The 18,449-nt window shown below is 61.3% G+C and overlaps 1 protein-coding gene across 1 annotated transcript in view; it reads right to left on the reverse strand.

Moving 5' to 3' along the window:
• TANGO6 (transport and golgi organization 6 homolog) overlaps nucleotides 1-18,449 on the reverse strand; it is a 32,363-nt gene that overhangs the window by 4,298 nt on the left and 9,616 nt on the right. The window contains 8 exon segments of the mRNA XM_080552120.1: nucleotides 1,260-1,411; nucleotides 5,789-5,941; nucleotides 9,045-9,102; nucleotides 9,243-9,770; nucleotides 12,382-12,516; nucleotides 15,498-15,677; nucleotides 15,973-16,099; nucleotides 17,729-17,905. Of these exon segments, the coding sequence (XP_080408246.1) occupies nucleotides 1,260-1,411; nucleotides 5,789-5,941; nucleotides 9,045-9,102; nucleotides 9,243-9,770; nucleotides 12,382-12,516; nucleotides 15,498-15,677; nucleotides 15,973-16,099; nucleotides 17,729-17,905 (1,510 nt within the window).

Here is an 18,449-nt window from a genome sequence, read left to right on the forward strand (position 1 = left end):
CCTGCCAGGGGCTGAGCGCTGTGCAGACGTCTTTGAGAGCTTCAAAAAAAGCAGAGTTGAAGGAACCTAATTAAACACCCAGTGACAGCAGGAAGAATTAGCAGAGCTAGCGCGTTCCCGAAATAGCTGCATGTGTGGTGCATTGGCATCTCATCAAATGCTGTCATTACCCCATTGATGCGTGAGCAGCAGCGAGAGGGAACCCAGGGAGAAAAGCCGGAGTGCCGCGCCGATGCTGCTGCCTTGCCTCCAGCCCAGCACCCTGCCAGCTGCCCGCACCAGCACGGCGCTGAGGGTTTGCTGCTCGCAGCTCCCCAAGCGTGCAAGCCCTTGAGCAGCCGCTGGGCACGGTGCTCGCCAGCTGTGCGGATGCAGATCGGCCCCGTTCGAGCCCGGGCTGCAGCTCCCACGGGCTCTGCTCCCGCGCCCGATGCCGCGCTCCTCGCCCTGCTGCAACATCCGCAGCCCGACCAGGGCGCCGGGTCGCAGGCTGGGTGCTGGACACCCACACAGCCAGGGCAGAAACATGCCCAAAGCCTGGCCGCCCCTCGCAGGAGCGCAGCTGGGGCACCTCCGCGCATCCCCGCCCCGGGCACCCACCCGGGCGAGGGCTGAGCACTGCTGCCGTGGCGCTCACGTGGGCACCGAGTGCTCCCCGTCCGTAGTAGCGTGAAGGATAATGAGGTTTCATTACGGGGGAGGAGGTGCCTTTGGCAGGTACAAAATCTGTCTTGAGGTCTTCTGCTGTAGGGAAATGAGGATGGGCGGAGCAGATCCCGCTGCGCTTCCTTGGGGCTGTCTATCACTTCCCATCACAGGAGACATTTTTAGCTCTTTATAAAGCTCTCAGCCCTGAAAATCAGCGCTAGAATTTCCCAGGCGTTTGCTTCAGACTGAATGACTTTTTTACACCCTAATATCTGCAAGTATCATTCACGTCCTCTCCCAGAGTAAGCTGTGAAAGAAACCGTGCTGCTGTGCCCCCAGCAGCGACCCTGCCGGCAGCTGACGAAGCAGCCTCGTCAACCAGAGCCAGCCCTGCTATGGCACAGCTGGGGGCTCCCCCAGGGGCTTTGGGGGCTTTGGTGCCATGCCAAGCACCCGTCCCCACCGCCTGCCCCCAAAGGACCCGGGCCCAGGCCCCTGGGTGGCACAGCCCGGGACTTCGTGCCCAGCTGGAGCATCTCCGTCCCTACGGCCCCCAGCCCCAGGCAGTGGCAGGAGGGGAGGTGACGGCGGCTGTCGGGGGGGTTCGGTACCTCCTGGACGACGGAGCCCAGCTGGAAGCCGAGCCTCTGGCACAGCTCCCCCAGGTTGGAGAGGCTGCTGGCGCGCAGCACGCTGTCCGGGTCCCGGGAGCCCCGCAGGAAGGCGTGGATCAGGGGCTCTCGGTACTTGACCACCATGTCCCCTGCAAGAGAGAGCACAGCGGTCACGGCAATGCCAGGCAGAGAGCACAGCACGGCTGGCTGGGAGGAGACCCCGCAGGCTTCCAGCACAGCCAGGAGACAGAAGCTCGGGCCCCCTCTGCGTCCTGCAGAACAGCCGGGTGCAACCTCTGGAGCACAATGCAGCCAGATCCCTCCCGGTGTCCCCCTGCGCTGCTGGGGACAAGGCACCCGGGCATCCCCGCTCTGCCGAGAGGGAAAGATGCGTGTCACGCATCCCCGAGCAAAGATCTTTGTCTGGGGCCGCTTGGCGCATCACGTATTCCCTCAGTCTTCTGTTGGGCCTTTCAGATAGGTGACGTGCTACAAATAAACAATCCGAAGTGCGAAGGCCCAAATTCTCACATCATTCAGCGCCCAGAACCCACAGCCAATTAGCGCAGGCAGGCACCGGGGATGTGTGAGCCAGCTAATTAGAGGTGCGTGTGCGCAGGCAGTGACCTGCATGCACAATTACCCCGCGCACAAGGACACCCGGGTCCTGCACGACCGAAACGCCAGCCAGCAGCGCTCCCGATGTGGAGGCACCCTCCTGCAGAAGCAGATCCCGTACAGCACGGGCTGCCGGACAAAGGTTAACCTGGGGAGGTGTTCGTGCGGGGTGAGCAGGGGAAAAAAAGCTCCAGGGATCTCACGGATCGCACTTGCAGCAAGTGAGACAAACGCCCCAGTGGAGAAGGGAGAACGGCCGCCTCGGCACTTGGAGCAGATTTAATGGGTTTGCAGCAAAAGTCCATAGGAACGATGCAAATTCCTCATGGACCCTGCGAGGGGGGAGAGCTTCGCCTTTCCCCAGCCGCAGTGGGGCTGGGGCTGCGGCGTGGTGCGGGGCACCCACACACGGGCCCCCGCTGTGTCGGGTTTCAGAGCCCCGTGCGCTCCTGTCCTCGTCCCGGCGCTGAGCAGATCCCAACTTGTCCTCAGCTCTCTCCTGCCAGGTGCCAGAAACAAAAATGCTTCCTCATGGGGCTGACAAGGACCCCGCTGGCGGCAGGGGACCGTGCACAGCACCCACGGCTCCTGCAGGGCTCCGGGAGGTGCGTCCTCGGCTCTGCTGCAGGAGGAGGGCAGCAGGGCAGGGATCGTTTCCCCATCGCTGCCTTCCCCGGCCCTGCCCGCAGCCAGGGGCTCAGGCCGGGAGTGGCGGCGCTGGAGGCACGTGCTGCTCAGGCAGCACCCAGCCCCACCGGGCTCCGAGGTGCCCCCACTGTGCAGAACGTGGTGAGGGGCCCAGGTGGCAGACGGCGCCCAGGGAGCAACCGCTGCCACGGCTCCAGCACCCTGCCCAGCACCACTGAGCACCGCACCCAGCGGCATTGCAGTCAGTGCTCTCTCACCTCCCGTACGCAAGGGAACGCTGCTAACAGCCCCGAGTCGTGCAGTTCTCCCGACGGCCCCGCTCCCTGGAGCAACCGCTGGCGCACAGGCACGGCTCCGGCAGGCTGGAGGCAGGCAGGGGAGGGAGGCGCGGCGGCCCCCGGGTGCAAGGCAGCAGCAGGAGAGCTCTGAATCACAAGGGTGCTGCTGTACGGAGCAAAGCGTTTCTGGAAGCACCAGATAAGCCCTTTGTCTGGAATACCGAAGCTTTGCAACAAAAACACCTCGGTGCAGTGTGTTCTATAAATACGCAGGCGCGCCAGGACACGCCGCAGTCGCTGCCCGCAGCAGAGGCTCCGCAGCGGGGAGGAGAGCCCCCCGCGGGGGCCGTGCCCACCCTCCTGCTGCCAGCACCCCCCAGCAGCACCCCCGGGAGCCCCACCACGTCCCGTGCCCGTGCTTGGGCCCGACGGGAGGCTGCTCGGGGCTGGCCCAGCACCGCTGAGCCCTGGCACGAAGCTGGACCAAAGGGCACGGGGCCGCGTTTGGGATGGGCACGGCAGCGGCGCTCAGCGCCAGGGCTCAGCCCTGCCACGTGCAAACCCCGACCGTGCCCCTCGCCCGTCCCTCCCCTCGGGGCCCCACTCGTGGGCGACGCAGCCCTCCGCCCGCTCCTCCTCGCACCTCCGCTCAGCACCTGAAATCCTGGCGGGGAGCCTGCCCGGCCATCCCCGTACCTGCAAGCACAGCTCCCGCCCGCCTGGGAGGCGAGAGGAGGTGTCGTTAAAGGATAAAGCGCCTTTGAAGGAGCCAAACTACCGAGGAGCTGAATAAAACACTGACACACTGCAGCGCAATTATGTTATTATCTTTAAAGGAAGGGCCCTTTGCCAATTGCTGCTCATGCCTAGAGCCAAGAGACTTTTCCCGCAGCGAGAAGGGAGGACGGGGGAGCTGCTGCCAGGAGCGCAGCAGTGCAGGAGCTGCGGTGGTCCTGGGGCAGGGCTCAGAGCAGGGCCGTCACCCGGGGGTCTGCGGGGACCCTGGAGGTGGCAGTGCAGTGGTGACCCCGCTCTGCAGCCGTGTGGCAGGCGGGGAGCCGCCACGCGGCGAGGTGTGATTGCTGACAAATGCCCAGCACCTCAGAGGGTGCAGCATGTGAACCCCTCATCCCTGTCCCCGTCCCAGGGGCCAAGATGTGACCGAGGCAGCACCAACCCTACGGGATGCAGCACAAGCAGCTGCCCCTGCAGCCACAGGACCCGGGCAGCCCAAGCGGCCACGCTGCAGGGACCGTGGGGCAGGCCCACGATGCTGAACTGCAGCTGCTGCGGTGCGGGGAGCACTCACGGGGAGTGCTGGAGCCTTGGCCAAGAGCTCCTATAAGCAGCCCAGCGCTGCCACGTCACTCCTCTGCACGCAGGAGACGTGCACGGATGTTTCCCCATCTGGAACAGCTGCTGCCTTAACGCCGAGTTAAGCTCAACGTGCCTCGAGTGCAGCCAGAGCCAGGACGCATGGAGCCGGTCGCTGTCGCCCAGCCAGGCAGCACAGCACCACGTGCCCTGCTCCCGTTCCACCTCCGTGTCCCCAGGCCCACGCCGGCCCCGCACAAGGCAGCGATTCCCCAGACGGGAGGATTTCTCTTCCCTTTTTATGTGAAGCAGGACTGCGGGGCATACAGTCACCGTCCTGCCTGAACAAGCCGTGCTGCTGCTGTCCCAAGCAGCCGGGCTGTGCTGGGCGACGCAGCGCCCCGTGAGGATGGGGACCGAGGGCGATGCCCGAGCTGCCACCCCGGGGGAGCAGAGCCGGGGGCGGCTCAGGGTGCAGCACACAGCGCTTTGTTGTGCTCCCTGTGTCTGCTGTGCCCGGGGAGAGAGGAACCTTTTGCACAGCACCACTGTTACAAACAATAGACTGTGGTTACCTGCGCGAAGGCTGGGCAGGTCGCGCCTTGCCACGGGGTTTCCAGGAAAGAGGGTGGCACAGAGCTGCCGCTGGGCTGGCGCTGGTGGGAACAATGCGAGGGCCAGGTGCCAAGCTGGGGGGCCTGGCTGCGGGACCAGGGCTCGTTATGCTCCTCTCAAGCCCGAGCGAGATCAGACACTGAATAGAGGGTGCATAGGCCAGGAGGACCGACTGCCGTGTGCTGCCCGCTCCCCTTGGAGGGCCCAGCTCATCCCCTTGGGATGGGGCTGCCGGCAGCCCCACGGCACCGGGGAGAGCGGCTTCCTCCTTCCCTTGGTGCCCTGGAAACACCAAACGCCTGCTCTCGTCAGCCTTGCCTCTACCAGGAGGAGCACGAGGCGTTTTAGGACATGTCCCAACAGCAGCTGCCGGAAAGGCCTCGTACAGCTTTCATCCCTCAGCCCTGCATGTCCAGGCGCTTCCCGGCGTCCTCTGAACCCAGCGAGGGCTGCCGAGGGTGAGGGGGGGCCCGGCTGCGGGATCCGCGCCCCCGCTCCTGCCCCTGGGCTTCAGCTGGGAAGCTGCCGGGTGGCGGGGCAGGATCCCCGCTCCCATGGGGCCAGTCCCCCCACGCAGGGCGAAGCCTGGAAGGCCCCGGGAACCGGCTCCCGTCTGCCCCGCAGGCGGGCGGATGGGGTTTTCCAGGGAATCGCGGGCCCTTGTGCAACACACTCGAGCCCCAGGCTTGGTTTTCCCGGCAGCGTTTTCCGGCTCACCTCTTTGCCCCGGCACCGCTCGCATCCCTGCGCCGCGGGGGTCCCCTCAGCCTCACCCTGCCCACGGGGGGCTTGGCCCCATCTGCTCACACCCCCATGATCCCGAGTGGGCACGGCAGGAACCCGCGGCCCGACAAAGCCTGGGATTTTGCTGGCCTTTATCTCCAAAATGCCCCAACGCGACCCCGTGCCCAGGCGCCTTTCCACCTCCAGCACACAAAAAGCCCCGGGGTTTTTGTCTCCAGGGGTGGCAGAGCACAGCAGAGCAGCAGCCCACAGCGCCCTGCACGGGCCTCGCAGTAACCCCAAGGGAGCAGAGAGTGGCTGCGGACTCACCCAGCGCCCGGGTCACGCGCATCAGCACCTCGCCCAGCTTCATCCTGCTCACAGCAGCCGGGGTGTCCTCGGTGTCCTGCGCGGGGCGCCCGTAGCGGGCCAGCAGGGTGGGCAGGACCTGCTCTGGGTACTCACTGGACAGCAGGGCAACGCCTGGAGGTAAGAGGGGAAAGAAAACACAGGTGAGGATCGGACACGAGGATGGCACATACATGGACAGCGCTCTGCATCACCTCCCTAACCGAGGAGATGGGAAATGTTGGTGTTTTGCATCGTGACCCAACTCCGGCAGCAGCTTTGGGTCAGACACGGGCTCACGGGTCTCACCTACGCTCAGCGAGGGCTGTGCTGGACCGGGCAGCACCCGCTGGGCCCCGCGTTACAGCGAGCAGCGGCACGCACTGACAGCAGCTCCCAGCTCCACAGCCCGGCCAGCACCAGAGCTCCTCACTGGGTGAGAGGGAGAGGGGAAAACTCTGGGATTGCACCCTCAGAAAGGCAAGGACCCAAAATCCGTTACAGGTGACACGGCGATGGCCAGGAAGGGGGGTTAAGCGTTCCAGCAGAGGCAGGAAGCCAAGTGGTGTCCGTGCCATTAGAGCCGGTGTGACAGCCAGCTCACTGGGGACACCGCTCCCCGAAGGGCTGGCGGGAGCCACGCTAGGGCTGCTCGATCCCCCGGGTGTCAAAACCAAACTGACAGGGCCATGGGGGGGGAACTGGCACGCACTGACCCCAGCTGCCCCCTCCGGCTCCCTGACATGCTTCTGGAAAGGCTGAGGACATCATGGCACGGGGGTTCGCTTGTCTTGAGGGTGTAGTTGGGGAAATTACCCCCAAATTCTCCCATTGTTCGCTCCCATTGTTTCAGGCGGCAAGTACACCCAGGCTGGAAATTAATTCTGCACAAACGAGTGTCGCTCCCCGCCTGCTCAGTCAAACACATCACGTAGCCCCTCCGCGCAACGCCAAACCGCCAAGGTACCTAGCGTGGTCTGGGGTTGGATGCCAATCTGAGAGATAAATTATTTAACAGTTGGCAGCAGGTGTCCACTAATTACTGGTGGTTAATATTCATTGACCTGGTGTATACATAACGAGCCAGACGTCACGCTGGGAGACGCCACCAAGGCGAGCACCGGCCGGGTGCAGCCCCCAGGCAGCTCGCTGGCTCCAGCAGAGCGTGGGTGCCGCTTCTGGAGGCCGGTGGGGTCCCCGCTCGCACCTCCCGGGCAGGGCTCCGCCAGCGCCAGGGCTCCCAGACCTGGGCGCGTTTCTGGCTGGGGCACCGGGGTGGCAAAAGGCAGCCGCTCTCCAGGGAAATGCAAGTGGCAGAGCGCTGCCCCGGCTGTGCCAAGCGCTGAGTCAGTGCAAGGGCTGCGAGAGGATGGATCCAGCTCTCCCCTGCCCTCCAGGAGCCTTCACCTCCAACCCAGTTCCCCAGTTATCGCTCAGCACCCGGTGCGGGTTACCATCCACAAGCCCGGGCGCATCCACAGGGGCAGCGACCTCTCCCCTGGCATCACCCCGCACGCTCCCGGCGCTGCGGCTCCCATCTGCGCTGCTGCGGTGGCCACGTCGCAACAGCGGCACGAGGTGCTGGAGGGGAGCCCTGCCTGGCGGAGCTGGAGCCCCCCAGAGTAGCCTCTCCTGCTGCCCTCGGGCTCCACGTGTGGCACAGCATGGCACGGCACGGCTCGGCACGGCACGGCTCGGCTCGGCACGGCACGGCAGCCCGAGCAGCGCACACGGGTGACTCACCACCACAGGGAACTGCGTCAGGGTTAATCACAACTGTAGCAGGGCTGCGAAACACGGAGGCAGCTGCACGCTGTATATTAATCACTCGGGGAATATTTAAGCGTGCGTTTCTATTTCACCTGCAGGGCAAGGACAAACCCGTCCCACTCAAGACCGTACAGGCAGAGAGGGAAGCATATTGATAAGCTTATTTTCCAGCTGGGTATGAGTTACCTGCTCAAGTGCTGCGCACAGGGCAGACACCGGGGACAGTGCTTCCTCGCCATCTCCCCAGCTCCCTAAAACCACCAAGCCCCCGTGCACTGCCTGGCCACCAGCTCTGCGGGCCTCCAGGGGAACCCCAGTCCCCCCGAACGGCTTCCTCTCCCGTTTGGCAGCCCTAAAATAATCGCTTGCTCTGCAGGGGTCTCCCAAGGGCTCCAGCTACACGTTGGGCTGCTGAACACCTTCCCTCGGAATTAACTCTGCTTTCTTGCATGCCCACAGGAGACAGCAATAGGCACGGGCAGTCCGTTGTGCAAGACACCTGAGCCATGCCCGGATTTAGAGGCACCTGCATGCAAATCACCGCAGCCAGCCCGGTGCCACACGCACCGGGAAGGGGACGAGCTGAACATGCTGGAGCAGGCGAAGTCCCACACATTTCCTGGGAAGCGGGCAAGCGGCAGCACTGGGAGCCCCAGCAGCAGGGGCCAACAGCCCCCCCCGGGGGGGCAGAGCCCCTTCCCAATCCCCACCCACCCAGTTTCACCAAAGTCACTGCTGGGAACTGACCAGTGAGCTAAAACGTCTTTAAAGATCTTTGGGTTGTTACCCTTGCAGCCCGGCTGTGGGGTAAATGAAGCTGGTTTTTGCTCCACTTTCCCACAGGACCACGCACGGGGCTGTGCGGGAGCAGGGTTAAGGGGCTGGCTCGTACCACAGCCCTCCCCCGGCTGTGCTCATGCAGCCCCCGGGAGATCGGGGCTGGGGCACGGACCGGTGCAGGGACGGTGACCAGCTCCCAGGTGTCACTGGCTGGGGGACGCCCCAAGCTGTGAACCCGTGCAGGGCACCCTCGCCTCCGCACTGGGGATGCACACTTGTGGTCTGTGCGCATTAGCAGTTAAATCGGGCAGTAAATTAACTAATTACCCATTGAGTAAGCACAAGGAGAGCTTCAGCTCGACGAGGCTCAGGAGACAACGCTCACCACCCTGAGGAACGAGGAGCACAACCCAGGCACTGGCTCAAGGCACAACCTGAGCTGCCCGAGCTCCAGCTGTCCCACTCCAGGGACGCTCCAGCCCTGCTCTAAGGCCGTGGGGAATGCACCGTACGGGGGTGGCACTCCCTGAGCCCCCACACAGACCGTGAGCTGCGTGGCAGGCCAGTTAACAAGCAGGCACATCGCTGCTGACAGCAGGGCTCGGGGGCACGGTGCTCAGCGGGGCACAGCGGCACAGCACCCTGCAGGGCCCAGGACCACGCAGGCGTCGGGTCAGGCGCTGCTCACCTTGAATGGCAGAAAGGTACACAAAGGAGTCCTCGTGCTGCACGTTTTCTAGGAAAACCTGTAAGGATCAAGAGAGGGGTTCGTTACCAGCAGCCTCTGAGGACGTGAGAGGGGCACTGCCAGCCGTCCTGCCCCGTGGGTTTCATCCCCAGCTCCACGCTGTTGTCACAGGGACGGTGACAGCGCAGGGTCCTGTACCTGGAGGATTTTTTCTTGCATCTGCAGTGCCTCCGGGTCCCTCTGCGATATCAGACTGGAAAGAGCACGCACAGCAGCTGCCCGGACAGGGACCTGGGGGTCGTAGGCTGATAACAGCAGCTCCTGGAGCTGAGCTGGGGCCGGGCTCTCGGTGCTTGGGGTTGCAGCAGGACCCACGGCATCGGGCTCTTCGTGCACGCTCTGCTCTTCACCCTCCTTGGGAGCCGAGGGGCGGCTGCAGCCACGGCCACGCTGCGTCGGTGCCCCACCAGCCCCGGGACTTTGGCAGGGGGCTGTGACAGGGGGTCCTTCGGGGCTCCCCCCTCCTGTCCTGCTCGGCCCAAGCTTTTTCCCCAGCAAGGTCTCAGCAGCGGTGCCAACCGTCTGGGCAGAGAAGGCGCCGTGAGTGCAGATGGCGATGCGCAGGTCCGCGGCCAGCTCCTGGATGACGGGGTCAGGGTGGGTGCGGGACACCTCCTCCAGCAAGGGCAGCAGGCGCTTCAGGACGGCGAAGTCGCTCGACTTCAGCTGCGGGGAGGAGAGGAGCAGCTCTGGCGTGATCGCGGCGGGAGGCTTCCTCTGGCACGGGGCTGCTCCCTCGTGCCAGAAGCAGGAGAAATACTCTGGGATTAGAGCTGTTGTGAGGCAGGGGAACTGTATGGCACCGATGGCCAAAACAGCACAAGCCCCTGCGGGGCAGGGGGAGCACAGCACGGGCAGGAGCAGGACTGCAGGAACGCCGAGGGCTGCCCCAGTGGTACCAGCTGCGGCAGGGCACCCTCCTGCCGAGCACCCCACAGTCAGGTCAGCAGAGCATCGCATCTCGGGGCACAAAACGAGGTAAGGGCCCGTCTGTGGTGCTCTGCCCTGGCTCGACATGCTTGCCAAGTGAAACGCCAGGTTAGCAGCCAGCGTATCAATTGCAGCGCTGCCCCTGTCTGCTCCTACCTCAATAGGCTCATTGTGAAGAGCTCCAACAACGGGGAGACCTCATTTGGGAAATAAAAGGCTTTGTGCACTACAAAGGAACACGGGAGCTTTCTGGGTTGAGGACAGGCAGTGTGTCAGGGGAGAAGGTGGGAAAGGAGCAGACCAGGGCAGGCAGCCAGGGCTGCAGGAACTCCCAAGGGCACCTCCTCGTGCCCCGGCGCAGAGCCTCTGGCCTCGAGCACCCCAAACACCACGACTCTGGAGCCAAAAGCACCTCACAAAGACAGGTGCATGGCCCTGATGCTAATCCCTATATTGAACCCAGTGCCGAGGTGTGGCAGGAGCAGGTGGGGATGGCAGCGGCACGGAGCTCGCTGCCCTGCTGGATCCCACGGGATCCCCGATGGAAGCACCTCGCAGGGCAGCTGCACCCCGCGGCGGGGGCAGTTCCTGCCCTAATCTGGGTTTAGGATTTAATTGCTAGGTCCCAGGAGCAAAGTCTGGGCAGCTAAGGCCTGAAAAGCAACGCTTTCCCAGAGGTTTCAGGGGAGCATTTGGATGATTATGTAAAACCCACTTGGCCATTCAAAACCAAGCAGCTTTGCAGCCTCTCCTGCTGCTTCCCGCACCAGCTGCCCCGGGCAGCCTTTTTCACTCGATCTGCGGGCCCGGTTCAGTTGCTTCCATTACCAAGGCGAGGGAGCAGGGGCTCGCCTGGGAGGGGGGCCGTTAACGCTGCTCTGCGCCCACCACGGCAGGGGCTGGGCTGCCAGGACCGGGACCAGGACCCGAAGCTGCTCCAGGTCCCAGGCTGTGCGTTTCTGCGCAGGGCCAGCAAGGCACGGGGTGCTGGGGCACTGCAGTGGTGGGCCCAGAGCCCGGCCGTGCCCAGCAGCCGCAGCCCCGGGCACAGCCCCTCCAGCCCCACGCTGAGCACCCAATTCAGCCCCAGGCCTGCGCGTGAAAAGACACCGCCGAGGGCAAGCCCCAGCAATGCCCCAGCTGGCACCTGGTGGGGGAGCTTTGCACCTCCTCTTCCTGCACATCAACTGCCACAATATGGTCATGAATTACATGAGAACTGGTCATTAATTACACGAGAACTGGCAGTTTCTGCTGTTTTAATTGAAGGACACTGCTTGTTATCTCCTCGTTTGTGAATACACCACACTTCTCTTTCTTTTTTTTTTTTTTTAACTAAATGTCTCTCTTCCCAGTGCTAGGAATTCGGTACATAAGACACAATAAATTATCTTTTTCCATCAATGGCTGAATTTTCCTTTGGGCATGAAGCTACAGTGATGTAACCAGAAGTGATTTCACAGCACTAGGACACATTGTCACTCTCCAATGGCATTTAGCTGACACTGTGCAACTGAGCGAGCACTGCTGTTACAGAGGACCTTCAAGAATGGCACAGCCTCCGTGGAGAGGTTCAGCACGCTTTGGAGGTAGGATGAATGTATGGGGTGCAGGAGGCGGTATGTAAAGAGACTGCTGCTCCGTCACTGCCTTCTCGGAAGCAGATTTTGGATTACGAATGAATTAGCCAACACTCTGTGAGCTAGCAGAGCTTTTCTCTGCTGCCTTCTGCACCGAAGCACTTCTGCCCGAGGCAGCACCGTCTCCGTGAGCTGGTGGCACACGAAGATTTCAGGACCTCTGGGCAGCAGGACGTGGAGCCCGCCCAGCCGGGTGACAGCCTCCAGATCCCACAGCCAGCCCAGCAGCCGCGGGCACGCCTGCGGGGCGCACAAAGAGGTTTCCACCTCGCCGCCTCCTCCTCCTTGCTGGGAGGGTGCAGCCTTCTGTGCCTGGCTGCTTTGTTATTGGGAACACATGGCATTGTCAAGAGAGCTTGATTAAAGGGACAAAGCAAACAGGAGGAAGTGGCTTGTGAATGCCAGCGGGAACCAGAGCAGCACACGCGTGTGCAGGCAGGCCGGCGCTTCCCAAAGAGATAACTGGGACCAGAGAGCGCGGCCGCGGAGCCCGGCCCTCGCGTCAAGCGGGCTCTGGCGAGCGCCCCGCGGGGAAGGCACCCTTGGCCGTGCTCCCAGGAACAATACAATAAGTGTACACCAACACACTGCGGCTGGGCGGCACACCCAGCCCCGGGAGCACCCGGCCCCCCTGCGGGGACAGCACCACCTCCCCCAGCCCCACAATGAAGCCCCCCAGCCCCGAGGCTCGCCCGCTGCCCGCTCACCTGCACGGCTCCGCCGAGCGCGGCGGCCACCAGCCCCATGGCCATGCTCAGCGTCTGCGCCTCCACCGCCGCGCCGCGGCCCCGCGCCAGGCTGACGCACGCCCGCTGAAGCGTGGCGGCCACGAACTCCTCCACCTGCCAGCGGATGGGAGAGCGGTTAGGAAGGAAGGAAGGAGATGCCCTGAGCGGCCCACCGAGAGCTGCTGTGGATCCCTTGGCCGTCGCAAGGACTGTCCCTGCAGCAGGGCCACGGCAATGCCAGCCCTGCTGGGGAGCCCTGGGGAGCTGGGGGGCAGCTGGGACCCCGGTGAAGCCCAGCTGTGAATGCACTGAGGGTGCAGGGCAACGTGGCGGTGGAGGCGATGCCCCCATCCCCGGGGCATTAGCAAGGAGAGGCTGATGTTCCTGGCAGCAAACCCCGCACCTTGCTGTCCAAAGCAGCAGAGGTACCGGGGAGCTGAGCTGCAGGGGGGGGCAGTGGCCAAGCCAGGAGCTCCCCTTCCCTCCCCGTGCAGCCCTCCCACCTGAGGGAGAAAAGCAGTGTTTGTGAAACACAATACCTAAAATCCAAAGCTAACATCTGCTCCCCGAGCCACAGCAGACAGAGCTGAACCAGGAAGGTGCTGACAGCCCGGCCCCTACCGCAGGGCTGTACGAGCTCACGTGTTCCCCCGGCACCTCCGCCGCAGCCCTGGGACAAGCTGGTCGGGAAAGCAAGGTCACAGCACAGGCCAGCATGAGGAGATGTTGGGAAGCAAATGGGCTCAGAGGGAGCAAAGGGGGTGGTGGCAACCAGGGGGAAACACGAAGAGTCCCTGCAAGATTGTGCTAGGGAAAGGTTTGGGCTTGAAAAATGACATTAGACAACAGCAGCAGAGGATGAAGACCGGGCAGCTCTGGGAAAGCATCGGCTCCGCCGACTGCCGTCATGGACCAAAGTCACCAACAGCACCAGGCACAGCAGCAAGACATGGAGCTGAGCAGGGATTACCACGGCTCAGATAATCTTCATCCTAACAAAATAATGCCTGCCTGCACCCCTCTGCGAGCCCCCCAGGCCAGCACAACGTCCTGACGCCCGCAGGCACCAAGAGCATTTGGGCATTTCTCAGCCAAACCCCTTTGCTGACGAGCTCTGCAGGACTCCCAGCAATTACCCCAATTTGCCAGCTCAGAGGGCTCCCCGAGTGCAGGAAGACAAAGCCAGGGATCAGACACCACGTGCTCCACGGGCAGCCGACACTCGACACAGGCCATTCGCTGCGTGTGCGTGTACCACGGTTTGTCATTTCCTCAGAATTTTTCTTCCAAGCCAGTAACGATCCCGCCTGGCTGGCTTTGGCCTGCTTGACACTTGGCACCAAGATCTTTGATCCCACAGGCTTCCTGTGTTTCTAATGGAGCTTGAAATTAATACTTCTTTCCCTCCACTCCTTTGTCTGCTCACTGCACTGGCGAGCACTGCTCTGGGCCAGCTCACTGAGTGTGGCAGGAGCCGGGCACTCATTCACGGTGGGAAAGGAATGAATAGCGGTCATTGCCACTTAACATGCTTGTTGCAAAATAAGAGGAACCCTTTGGAATAGTTCCTCTTTTGGAAAACAAAGCGACAGGGCAACAAGGTCCTATTGCACCAGCTCCCCACGCTTCCAGCCTCCTGCCATCACTTAAGGCACCGCAGGCAAGCGAGCAGACTGCTGCCAGCCTCATTAAATGCCCCCCGACTGCAGCAGAGAGCAGGGAGACTGGCTCCGAGGGGCTGCTGAAAGGGCGCAGGTACTTCCTGGACTAGTAAGATCAGAAAAAAAAAAAGTGATGTTAAACAGCAAGAATGCAGAGTACAAACAAGCGTCAGAGCAGCTCCTCTCAGTGACACGCAAGCTGAATGGGTTGAAATTACACTTGATGTAAAAGCAGAAACATCACAACAACCGGTAGATACCGAAAATTAAAGAAACACTAACATCTACAAGGAATAAAAAGCTTGAAAGATAAAACTCTGAGTGGTGTTTCTGTCTCACTCAACTCAGCAGGTACTCACTCAACTCAGTGTACTACAACACCAAGGAAATCAGGTGAATCTCATAAAACTCAAATGTGAGCAGGAAAATGTAGATAAAATATATCGTGCAACTGAGGAGGCCCACAGCTGCTGCTGCTCCTTGGCTCGGGCTTCACACAGACAGCTCCTGCTTGTTCCACCCCTGTTATACACACATACAAGCTGCAGAGTAGCTGCAGCAAGAACAAACCCCCTGGAGGAACTGTGTGCTGCAGAAAATGCTTAAAAACACAGCTATGCAGATGCTTGTTTAAACCTGAGGGATCGCTCCTTGAAATATGACCCCTGGTGTTTACTTGTAGGCTGAAGTATAATGGCTTTTTTGTCTGCCTTTTTTTTTTTCTTTGTGTGTGTTTCTTTTTACACCAGACACGCTAGACCCAAAAATTCAGCAAAATCCTTCCCCATTTCCCACTCCTGACTTTTTGACCTGGGCAGCAGAGCCAGACCCGCCGGTGACAATTGGTGTCACTGCGCTGCCACTGCAGAGCACAGGACAAGAGATGCCACTGTCCCAAAGAGAAAAACAAGAAAACGTGTGCAAGAAGTGACCTGCTTTGCTTCAGCAAGTCACAGGTAACCAGCATAACCAGGTCACTGAGTTAAAGAGGATGGGGAAGTTAAACATGCAAAGCAGCTGGTGAACACAGCACTGCCCTCAGTGTGCAACGAAGACGGCCAGGGGCAGGACAGGAATTCCCTTCAGTGCTGCTGCAGCGTGTGCTCAGGGGGCCCAGAGGCAGCACGTTTTAACAATCCTGCTTGGTACCAGGTTCAACAAGCCCTTGAAATTACAGTGTTTAATAAATTTTGCAGATGCACATTCGTGAAGACATCTATAAGTGCATGAACGCAGTTATGCCAGCCCTGTTGATATTGCACAGGACGGTGTCTTTTTCAGACACTCACAACTGACTTAATAAGCTGCTTTTCCTGAGGATGTTCTGGTTTTCTCCAGCTGTTTCTTAGTAATCGTGTACCTGGAGCCCAGTGGCACAGAGCACTGTGCCATGCACCCCAGCTGCTGCTCCCCATGGGCTTTGCCGTGACCCACCTGAGCAATGTCTGTGAACACAGTGTCCGAGACGCTCTCGCACAGCGTGGCCACCAGCTGCAGGACCAGAAGCTTCCTCCTCTGCCTGGCGTGGTGCTGCTCCAGCTCCAGGAGACTCCCTCCAGCTGCGGCTCTGGGGCTCACCTCTGCCTCGTCTTCTGCAGCCACGTGTGTCAGCGCCTGCCGGAAAGGAAGCACAGGGAGGCACCGGTTGGGCACAGCAAACCAGTTCCAGGGTCACCACAGCCACCATGCTATTAATGCTGCAGGAGCCACCTCCTTCCCCACGGGCCGACAGTCCTGTGTGCAGCACATCCACACCGCCCGCACCTCCCCTCCGCCTGCCCAGCACGCAGCGGAGTGCTCCACCGTGCCGTGCCCGCTGCTCCCGGTAACACAACTGCTGCCCTGTTCCCTTTGCCAGCTGCCACACAGCCAAGGAAACCATCCCCATGGTGTGCCCCAGAGACCTCACCTTCAGGCAGCGGATGAAGAAGTCTCCAGCCAGGCCACTCTTCTGGCAGTGAGACAGCAGCTCCACTAAGCTCTCCAGGTAGCACTGCTCCAAGGAAACCTTCTGGTAAAGGGCCTCGTCTTCATCACTGAAATAAGTCACCGTGTCACCACCACAAACACACCCAGAGCCTCTCCGGGGCTGGCTCTGAACAGCCCTGCAGCAAGGTGAAATCCTGCCGCTGCCTCCTGCTAAAAACCCTCGTCCCCAGCACTGCCCCGGGCCCCTGGCTCCCGGCCCGGCAGCACCCAGCAGCTCCTGCTGCCCCCCCCCACAAGGGGAAATATTCAGCATGCACTGTGCAGCGTCTTGGTGTAGGAAAAGAGGAACACGGCAGTCTGCAGGAACTAGGGGCACTTCTGAAGGGTTTTCTAGTTCAAGATGTGGTTTGCTTGGTCACTGCAAATAAGATTTCAGTTCTTGTGAAAACCAGCAACAGTGCAAGCTGAGTCTGCCATGTCACCAGTCACAGGAGGTGGAGAGAACAAGTCCTGCAGACACCACCCCAAGGGGCACCCAGAGGGTCCCATCACCCTTGGCACCCTCTCCCCAGGCAGACCCCAGGGTTTCAGGGCTCTGCAGGGGTGCGGGCTCCCGGCTCCCAGCACCAGCCTGCACAGCACAGCCAGAACGTGGGAGCCTGGAGGCAGCTGAGCCAAGCTATTGCTCAGTTAATTTGGTCTACATGATCAAGCACTCAGCTTATTAATTAACCTGCATTCATTTAAGAAATAACTAACAGAAACCATCAGCACAAAACACACGTTCAGTCCACCCAACCTATCCTAGCACTAGCTAATTCATGCAGCAGTCATAACCATAAAAGCAGGGCAGACAGAGGCAGAGGCATGGCCATTAAGGAATAATTTTAAATTACATTCAGATTAACCAGTGCAAACCCCAGGGCAGACCTTCTTCTAATTCAGGTCAGGAATAGATTGAAATGAAACCAGAATGAGGGTATTTGTACAGGGTTTTGTTACACTGGGAAGGAAATGGGTGCCCGCAGCTCCCGACGCACCCATGCAGAGAACGCTGCTGGGCAGGAGCCGAGCTCTCTGCCTGCTGGACGGTGCTGGCCTGCGCTCGTAACGTGCCAAATAACGTAGCTGCCTCTCTTTAAACCAAATGCCTTGCTGCTGAACAGCGCTAGGTTGCACGGCTGGAGTCTAATGGCTGTAGTTTATTTCCCACAGGGCCACGCACTGCCTCTACTTGCAGAGGCCATCTGCAAGAGCAGGAGGGGGGTTCAGTGCCTGGCTCAGGTACTTTGGCACCGCCAAGTCCTTGCTGCAACGGTGCCACCTGTGCCCGAGGGATTCCACCCGCTCCATGCAGTCACAGTCGGCCAAGAGACAGACCCTGGCTGGAGGTGGAAGCTGCACTCGGGGAGCACTGGGACTGGCGGTGCGTGTCCTGTCCCCAGACACCCCAGAGGCCAGTCCTGGGACTCGGGAAGACACGCAGGGCATGCACGCTAATGCTCACAGCGTGCTGGTTTTCAGGGCTGAAAGCCATTGCTCTGCACTACAGATGGGGAGCCCAGAGGCAGCGTGGAGGCACCGCTGTCCCAGCTCAGTGCACGCAACTCAGCCACCCAGCCGCCTGGGGGACAAGACAGGCAGGGACAGCATCTCCAGCTAACCACGAAGGGCCCCAGGCACCGGGTGATGTCTGGGGGCCGACCCCGCGCCCGCAGTGCTCCAGCAGCTCTCACCTGATGGGCTCCTCCACCGCAACCACGGCGCCTCCCTCGCTGCCCACGCGGAAGCAGCACCGCGGGTGGAGGCGGCGCACGCTGCCCTCCAGCCCCGCACAGCCCTCCAGCACGGACAGCGACGTCTCCCTCTCTGACTTCTCCAGGAACCACAGCAGGACCTCCTCGCACGGGGAGCTGGCAGGAGAGGGAGGGAGAGACATCAACAGTGACCTTGCTCTGCCCGCTGGAGCCCTCTGCGCAGTGCCGCAGTGTGACAGCACGGCCCAGGGAGAGGGGAAAGGCACGGACGCTCTGCAGTGACCACGGACACGCCGTGGGATGCTCTGGGCTGAGAGCTCCAGCTAGCTGAAGGCATTTGTGTCAGGTCAGAAGGAGCTGAGCACAACAGCCTGTCCTTCTAGCGTCCACAGATGGAAGGAGCTGGGTCCTTCAAGATTGCAGCCCAGCGAGGAAGGGCGCGCTCTGCGTGAACAGCGTGTTTGTGCAAGGACAGCCACTTGCACGCAGCCACAGTACGCACTGCCTGACGCTTCGTGCCGATCTGACAAAGCACAGAGCTGCCAGCCGTGCCAAGAAAGATGAAGGAGACGGGGAGCACTGTAAGGTGGCATGGAAACCCCTGCCAAGGAACAATGCAGGTTAATGAGATCGAGCAGCGGTGCTGTGCCAGGGGTCTGTGAACCTGAACACTTCCAGGCAGCTGTGGTTTTTGTTACCC

Source organism: Anser brachyrhynchus (assembly GCF_964034855.1).
Source record: "Anser brachyrhynchus genome assembly, chromosome: 12".
NCBI classification, from domain to species: Eukaryota; Metazoa; Chordata; class Aves; order Anseriformes; family Anatidae; genus Anser; species Anser brachyrhynchus.